At 43.2% G+C, this 9,555-nt stretch overlaps 1 protein-coding gene across 1 annotated transcript in view; it reads right to left on the minus strand.

The window, feature by feature from the left end:
- LOC144101025 (uncharacterized) overlaps window positions 1-8,816 on the minus strand; it is a 31,253-nt gene extending 22,437 nt beyond the window's left edge. Inside the window, exon 1 of the mRNA XM_077634024.1 lies at window positions 8,432-8,816. Coding sequence (XP_077490150.1) covers window positions 8,432-8,729 — 298 coding nt within the window. The 5' untranslated portion in view covers window positions 8,730-8,816. The remainder of the gene's footprint in view (window positions 1-8,431) is intronic.
- Between the last annotated feature and the right edge of the window lie 739 nt (window positions 8,817-9,555).

Here is a 9,555-nt window from a genome sequence, read left to right on the forward strand (position 1 = left end):
GGTCGCTAATCTTGAGAAGTAATCAGTAGTCCAGAGGAAGGCCGGTACCGCCACTGGCCGGCCTCAGCCTCCTGTCAAAGTGACGGCGACCGACATTTTAATCAGTCGCAATTTAGTGTTCTGCACTTTTTAAATTAATGACTATATTTCGGCTTAACCCTTCTCTATCTGCTTGCCACAGTTTACAGCCACATTCCAAAAAAACACGCAAAACAAACTCGATAGGCATTAGCCGTGCATACAATTTCTGAGCATTCATCATCTAAATACAAAAAAAACACTGCACCTCCAACGAGGGTGCCGCTTCACCTGTGTAAGGAAAATATTCACTAGTTCAGTTTTGTTGCAGTAGTCTAAAATGATACAATTATTTTACATCAGTACTGACTTAATTGTGACTGTGTTTGAAGCAATGTTGAGTTTTTTTTGAAATGCTCATAAAAACAAACAAGATTAAGCTAAAATTTTACCCGAGAACTGGAATAAACTAAAAGCCTTGAGCAATCCGTCCTTCTCTATGTTTCCTTTCTGCCTTTTTGGATGTATGAAAAAGTAGAGTACCAAAGTACTTCGACTGCGCGTTAAAATTCGTTCTGACGGCCAACTACGCGCGTTTTTGCTGTCCCCTTATGGTACGCCGCACTTCAGTTTCTCTTTCACCCTGTTAAATGACTGAGGGTTAAATCATTACACAGCACATGGCCTACTGAAGCGTAAATATTGAGTGTCGTTGACAAGAAGATCGCCTAAAAGGGCGCCTTCTTGATTCAAGGCGTCTGTGTGTGTTGTCGGGTGTAAACGTTGTTCAAGCAGAATGCCCTTATAGGAGGTGTAACAAAACTGGTGTTTTGAAGCGAACTGAGTGCAAGCGTGATTCCGGCTCTTAGGTTTGCTTTCAGAACCACCCTAAGTGCTACATAGTGATCGCTACTTTTAAACCTACAGCTTTATTTTACCTTGAACAAGTGGTCAAGCCATCTCAAAGCAATTTTAATATGCTTCTGTCAAAAGTGACAGAGCCATCCAGGTCGTCTTTTTGAGCAAAACAACGCTATAACAGCATAGTTACGTCTCTGGGCAGAAATAGAAACAGCAAGCATTTTACGTTGCCTTTGCAACGTAGTGCATTCACTGCATTAGTGTGACGCCGTTAGAAGCTCCACTCACCCGACTGGTCACTGTTTCTAGAAAAGGCCAGCCTGGATAAAATATTTTTCGACAATTTTTTCCACGATGAACTCAGTTAAATCTTTACGTCCTGTATTATAGCTACTGCGCGCCTAGCAATTCTTCATTGCTCTGGCGTAAGACGAAGAAATCACAAAGTTTGGTATATACAAGAATGTAGAGAAACAAAAACGAAAAAAAATGAAGCCTAGGGAATTTTTCAAAGATACCCAACAAAAGAACACCCTATGAATTTTTAAAAGGTGAGGCCCAAAGCATGGCATACCCATCGTGATTTGGTAAACTTCTTGGCAAAGCTAATAAACAGTTCAATCACATAAAAGAATTCCGGCAGCAAGTTCGTAAACATGATCACAGCTTCTCCCTCTTCACATTTCATTTTTTGAGTCATCCTGCTACACAAACGAACAGAAACATCTCTATTCTCTCTTGTTCTTTGCATTACACACACGCATTTTGAAAGTAAAAAAACAGTAAAAAACCGAAATTTTCCAGCAAGTGGACACACAAACGAACTTCACATTAAAATGATTATATATTTAGAACTTCAAGGAGTACTTTCTACAGCAAAAATACTGCACCCGGTCGTCATGAAATGCAATATAAAATTCTAGCCCATCTCTCACAGCCTGCTATAGAGGCGCTCTTAAGATTGTTTAGCGAAATATGGGCACCAGAAGAAAATACCTGAGGGCTGGAAGAGAGTCGTGATTGTACTTGCCTTGAGACCTGGGAAGCTGCCAACATTGCTCGTAATTACAGGTCCATAGCACTCGCTAGTTGTCTCGCGAAATCTTCCCGAGGTGCTCTGAATATTATATTAATTTTATCCCAGGATCCCGTAAACTTCGTGGCGTACACCAATGTGCATTTAAAAAAGCATGTTCAACAATTGACCATCTCGTCCGCCACAGTCCAAGAAGGGTTCACGCATAAACAAGACTGTCTGGTAGTTTTCTTTGATATCGACAAGGCTTACGGTGCACCCGAAAGGTTTGGAATTCTACACGACCTAGCAGACTTAGGTTATACGCCGTAGGATGCTTAACTGCTTGAAAGATTTCCTGTTCGGCCGATGATTTCATGCACGTACGTCTGGGTTCAACCCTGTCAACAAAATTCGTCTTAAAGATTTTGGTACCAAAGGGGTACATATAAGTACATTTTTGTCGTAAAAAATGAATTCCATAGCTAAAATAAATCAACAATCCGTAATTCATTCCCTCTATATAATGGCCTTCAAATTGCATGCACGTCCTCCAGCTTATCAACACGTTAGAGACTCAGTACAATTCCCAGATACAACTCACACCAAACAAAGTAGCAAATTGGGCTGAAAGAAATGAATTTAAGTTTCCCCAGAAAAAAAAAACAACTATTTTTCTTTTGTCACTCAGAGGCTTGCACATCGATCCCATCCTGCACGTAAATAAACGATACTTCCAGTAAAACTTGAACACAATTTTTTTTGCAAATGCACTCAAGGTCTCTTACTAAAATCTGTACCATAAAGATATTGCATAGTTTTTTTTTGTGCGTGTGTGTGCGTGCGGCAGATGGCTGAACATTTGAATACGAGTCTTATAGTCTTTATATCCTATGCTGTGTTGTATCCGTGGGCCACTGTATTGTATGTACATATTTTTTTGTATCTGGCTGCTTATTTTTGTATGAACGTGTTATGCGTAACATCCCTCCCTGTAATGACCCTAAACTGAGGGTTGACAGTAATCCTAATAAATAAATAAATAAATAAATAAGTAAATAAATAAATAAATAAATAAATAAATAAATAAATAAATAAATAAATAAATAAATAAATAAATAAATAAATAAATAACGTTTGATAAACAAAACTCACTTTCCTGCAGCCCGTAACTTGAACCTTTAGTGTTCATGAGTTCTGAACGAATTTAAAGTGTTCTTAAGGCAATGATGGGAGCCTGATAAAGTATGCCTTAAGAAAATTTATTGTTGTATGGTACGCTTGTCTAGATTACGTGAGCATAGTCTATAGTTCATCAATAACTTCACATTTAAAATGATTAAATCCCGATCGTTACCCAGGTCTTCGCGTATCGTGTGGAGCTTACTGAACGTCCCCTGTGGTCAGCCTTTGTAAAAGAGTGGAAATCTGGTTCAGTTTGTACATGTTGTAGAAGGGGACCTGGCAAAAGAAACAAGGACTACCAGAGGCATAGACCACGACGACTGTGGGAGCATGTGGGCGAAAATGAGCTGTGACTAGAAAATAGAACAGCGCTTACATGTAGGTATGTTTAAGAAAAATCCCCATATGTTATCTGATCATCGCTGGTTGTAACTCTTGAATAACATTCCCCAACAAACATCAAGCAACAAGGTCATTGCTTGTGTGGTTTGAACAGATGTGCTACGAACTTCGTATATTGAACACTACCGGAGATTGCACAAAGCCACGACCCACTGGCCCTATGGTACAGCTTGCCGAGAGCTCGTGATCTCACTATTGCACAATTCAGCAAAACACATGCACTAACATAACATGAATACAAGAATATCTCACACTAAAAGAAAAAAATTATGAAAGTTACACCCAGTTCAGTTTTACACGGATGGTCCGAAGACTGCAGTTTACTTTGGAAGTGCAGGAGTGGAGAGGAACTGGGAAAATAACACTTTCTCAGTGCGCGTCAGTATTTCCAGCGGAGTGCTATGCAGGGTTGCTAGCTCTAGGAAACATTTTATGCGAGAGTATCGAGAACAGTATTATAAAAACTGATTCCCTTAGTCTACTAACGTCACTACTCTTCATAAAGGCATTCATGCCGTTACTTGCGGATGTAATATACATACAATATAGCAAGCATCGTAACCAATGCACATAACATAAGTTTGTGCTGGGTCGCGAGCCACGTTGATATTGGTGGCAGTGAGGGAGAGCGCACGTATGCGCAGCACATACTCATAAAAAGAAAATCGATAAAATGAGCATACCTCGTAAATGTTGCATGAAGTTAGTACACAACTAACTGAGAGACAAATGCTAATCTACATGGAGTAATCAAGTATATAGCAAGCTACACCTGGTAAACGCTATCTTAAGAGAATGAAATTCGTGAACAACTCAAGAGCGCTTGGTTAAAGTGATATTATGTCGCCGGCGTATTGGACACACGCACCTTACACAACTTAATTCTGACAAAACAAGCCAAGCCTACTCATGAACTGTGTGGAGATGTGGTGACCACAAGCCACATCTTATGTTCGTGCAGTAAACTCGAGAGATTACAAAAACAGCGTATGCCACAATCTTACGATGCACATATTCTGTTGGCCACTAGGCTATTCATAGGAGAAAGAGCACTACTTGAAATTTCTAGCGAAGTTTGTAAAGAAAGGAAAGCTTACACGCAATTTGTAAGATGTTCAATCATTCTAGTTCTCTCCCGCATTGCAAACACACAAGCTTTGAGGTTGGTACATTATTGCCTGAGAAGCCTCTGTGTGATAAAACCCAATGCATCACAACTACTTTAGTCTGACACCTCTGTGAGCATTTGTATTTACGTGAACATAAAAATGGATAGCAGAGCTACACAGCTACTAGTGACCGGAGCCAAATGGCAACGAAGAAAAACCTTTGCGTTCTATTAATGGTTTTCGGATAGAGCCTTCTTTTGTTAGTATTGCGCGCCTTTGACAGACTTCTAAACTGGTACGACCACATTACTTTGTTTGTGGAGAAGCCGATAAATTCTTGGTTCACGTGCACAATGCAGCAGACGAGCTAGGAGAAGCGTCTTCCTCACGCCCACCATGGATAAGAGTGAGGCTGCATATGAATCTGAGGTTCTGTGCGGTGGCTAGATTGCACACTACGTTGCTGAGAAGTCATACAGTTTTAAAATATTATATGATCCGAGATATCGGGAGAGTCATATCTGACTCGTGTTTACCTAAGCTGGCAAACGCCACCTCAATAAAAACAACTCACAGGTCTTCACTTGAAAACAGGCAACAAACCAGACGGAAGCCGCCGCGGTGGCTGACTGGCTGTGACACTCGGCTGCTGACCCGAAATACGCGGGTTCGATCCCGGCCGTGGCAGCTGAATTTCGATAGAGGCGAAATTCTAGAGGCCCGTGTACTGTGCGCTGTCAGTGCACGTTAGATAAACCCAGGTGGTAGAAAATTCGGGAGCCCTTCACTATTGCGTACCTCATAGCCTGAGTGGGTTTGGGAAGTTAAACCACTATAAACCATAAACCATAAACAATTACCAAACGTGAGAAAAATGGTCTGCATTTTATCCTCCTTCCTGAAAACAGGGACAAGCGTACACGAGACATAAAATACATGTGCGTACGCGCCTTCCAGGAAGATGCAGGGAGGGCTGATGCACCTTATTGTGTGAACAGGCTTGATCAACACGAGAAAAGCCATCACGCGTGCATCACCGCGCATTAATCTCTAAATAAGTTATCACCAGTACGAGGTGACGAGAACTTTCTACTAAAGCGGTGAAAAGAAAATGAAGATGCTTTGAATAACTCGCAGATATTTAAAGCAGCCAAAGCAGTCAGGCCGTGTTTGACCACATTTATACCGAAATGTCAAGCGATAGCATTTTGGCAATGACCCGGGCCATATGTAGAGGTCACTATCGTGGCAGGGAAGATCAAATTTTGAATGTAGGCGAAATAATGGCTGGGGAATCAGTGCGAAAGCACGGATTTGTGCTACTTAGAAGGCGACGATGAGCGGGCAGAGCCGCCGGACGGAGCAGATGGAATTTGACGAAGACGACGCTCTGCAATGCATAGAGCGAGAGTGTGGTACTGTTTTAAGACAAGCCATGTTCGGCTGTGGCAATAGGTACCGCTCAGCTAGGTATATTTTCATCAAAATAAGTATAATTGGGCGATAGCCTAGTGGCCTCGCGCTGCATCTTGTGAAGTTGATCTGGTCGCGCCGCCGCTGTTTCGACTGCCAGTCATGAGTTGATTCCTTTTCTGCTCTTTTTCTGTCTAGACACATTTTGAGCTTGCCTAGACTGAGGGTCAATTTCAGGCAGCGGACAGGTCACGTGGTTTCGAGCAGGATTGGTGCTTCGCATAGAGCTATCGCTCTAAACCTAGAGGGAACACAAACTCTGCCCTAAGGGTCCGACGCTATAGCTTTAAGGGGTTAACTTCCTCGTGCCAGTTCTTGCGCAGTGGTGCAGCGATTGAGCGATGCGCCACTGCTCGGGCAGGGGGCTGCTATAAACACAACCACTGGTGGGGTTTGTAAGACTCAGGTTGGTCTTCCAGACCAACCTCTCGCGACCAGCCAATAATTTAACTGCCATGGTGGGTAGCTTGCTCATAATCTGATGCGCAGGTTGTGATGACGTTACAAGGCCGCGTGACTTATGTGGCCAACCTGGCACCTAGGTTGCTGCTCTCGGGATTTTTTGCTCACGCCGCCGCCACTGACGACGACAACGCCGTTTTCCGCTGAACGGAGTGCTTAGGCTATAACGTTAAAAAAAAAAAACGTTTGCACAGACGTGATGTCAAAAAGTTCACAAAGCTTCAGAAAACCGCATTTCATAACAAGTGCAGTTTAGTAGAAGTAATTACAGCGTACAGCAACGAACATCGTTGTAAGCAGCATCCTTTCGATGCCTTCAAGGCGATTTGTACAGCAGGTTATTAGTGCGAGAAAAAGCATCACGTGGATTGCAAATTGCGTACGCTTCAGCGACGAGAGAACTATAATTCGTGTTGCCGACAAATACGGAGTGTTGAAAATGAGGTTTTCGGGAATTTTTCTTTTTACAACGGAGGATGATCAGTGCTTGAGTGCCGCTTTTGCACGTAGGCTAGGCGACCAGGTGGACATAATTGTCCCCATCTGTTCCTTAAATAACTAGATTATGATGAAGAATTTTTATGGCGCAAGGGCATCTGCGCCCAAAGAGCGCCATGACACAAGGTGATTCGACTACTCAAGGTGGAGTCAAATACCCATTTTCCAAGCATTTCACCCTAAAGAAGCTGAGCACCAGGCAGGCGAAAGCTTGTACGCGGTGTATCACCGGTGGGTACCCGGCGGCATTGAGGATCGAACCCCACACCTCCCGCATGCGAGGCCGATGCTCAGACCACTAGGCAGGCGCTGCGGTGTCTTAATTAACTAGCGGTAATCAATAAGCTTTAGTCACTGCTCTTAGCAGGCACGTTCATATTGGAGATGGTGGCATTCTTGAAATATTTCATCAGGTAGAATTTTCGTATCACGCCCATGTTACGAGATATTAGCCCTACAATTCATAAATTAATTCCCATAATTACGCATGGAAGGCGATGATCCGTGCTTAACACAATACTGGTGGCACACCGCTATTGCGTTTGGCGTTTTTACGGTTACGTTAGACGAAAGAGAGAGGGGAACAGTTGTCAGCCTCGCCTAGTGCTCTTCACCGCTGGCTGACGAAATGCCGTATGCAACAGCTGCGTCACATGGGGAGTAGTTTTGAAATGATCATCCCTACTTTGCACGCGTAGTTACGCTAACCGAGTTGGAAATTTCAGCGCGAATATTTCGAAAGATAGCCATGCTTCGCCAATTGGAACAAAAGGAATATTTTGGGCATTTAGCGGCTTCTAAGTTTTTAATACAAACGTGCACACTTACAGGAGTGTCTAAACAATTCGTCTAAACAGTTTATGTTTATTGGCAGACCTATGTCGTCCGTTATATTTCTCTCACTTAGTGCCGTTGTGGTAGCATAACCTAGCATAGCAGAGCAAGAATTACTTACGCGTGCTCATCATCGTTTGGTTCTATAAGAACCTGAAAGCGTCATTATGAATTCCCTGTAGTCTAAGAGCACCTGCAGCTTTCATATAAACACTACACCTATGAAACATGTCCGAAATCATGTGGAGCAATAGCTTATTACTGTATGACGCACAAATTAGACAAAAAGTCAAAAGCCGTGGGTGGCATCCTGCGTCTTCAAGAACTGTTTTCTATGTAATATATTTGGCGCAAATGAAAGAAACACACAGAAATGAAGAGGCGCTATATCTGAAGTACTGCGTTTTCTGTCTTCCCTCATGCTTTCTCTGTTTACGGTAAAACCCACCCAGCCATAAATACCACGGAGAGGAGCAGCGGGTCGCTCTCAAGCACGCATTATCCACAGTTTTGTGCAATTATTGCAACGACAAGGAAGAAATCCATCGAAATGAAGATATGTGTGTTTACTTACAGCGCACAGCCCATGGGTCGAGGTTGCGTATGCCTTTCATGAGCTTGAAAAGCCCCAAACTGCAGTTGCTTGACAAATCGGCGTACAGGAGCTTCTTCATCATTTCGGGCGAGCTGTTGTCCATAGCGTTGCCCAAAGCCGTTTTAATCGTGTCCAGCAAAGTTGGACCTCCGTTTGATGTCTCTGCCGTCTTTGCCTGACAGCAAGTAATGAAGAGACAGCAAAAGGCTATACTAACGCATACTAGGTGTGATATCCTCATCTTGGCGCTGGTATAGAATTTGAAGTCAGGTCCCATTCCACCTGTACAGTCGAAAATGGCAATTTCTAACGGCAGCGAGACATAGGACTTTGCATCACATACGATATGGTCTGCGGCTATAGGGACGCTCAGGTTTCAGCAAGTGCAGAGCTTGTTCTAAATATTCCTTTAAGAGCGAGTTTACTGAAGCCCTCTCACAAAGACGCCGCCGCCAAGCCGGTTTCCGCTGACGTCAAGCAATGGAATCAAGTAAGTCTCGTAGATAACTAAGAAATACCGGCCGGCTTGTTCCTTCGTGTGCCATTGACATTCTAGTCGACGTTCATTACCATTTCTTTTCAATTTTTTTAACTGTCACTTTTCGGAAACTCGCGGCCCATATGTTGAGCCATCGCGATTACTATCTCGTTTAGCAGGCCATGTGGGGGTTAAAACATCCACATGTATTAAAAACACGTTTTACAGCACTCTCACAGCGGTCAGGCGCCATTAAAAACTGCGAGAGGAAGGTAGCGTGCCACGCTAAAGACGTCAGGCAGTGGTGTGCACACTGTCGGAAAGCCCATCTGTTTATCTTGTTTTGGCAAACATTGTGCATGATCTAGCTGCAGTCCGCCGAGGTTCGTGCTACGCATATTTCAAAGCCGACGAGTAGGAAGTCCCAGCGTTAAAAAGGCGGCCCATACCCTTTTCACAGTATTGAGACCAGAGTGGACAGCCTAGATGCATTCGTAGAACGCTTTTGCTGCTGTTGACCTTGATCTCCTGGTGCTGTGTGCCAGCGAATAAGCAAAACAAAAGTATTGGGGAATTTACAGATATTTTAAATATAAATTAAGCCCAAAAGAAAACGGAGCCGAGA

This window comes from Amblyomma americanum, chromosome 1 (assembly GCF_052857255.1).
Source record: "Amblyomma americanum isolate KBUSLIRL-KWMA chromosome 1, ASM5285725v1, whole genome shotgun sequence".
Classification (NCBI taxonomy): domain Eukaryota; kingdom Metazoa; phylum Arthropoda; class Arachnida; order Ixodida; family Ixodidae; genus Amblyomma; species Amblyomma americanum.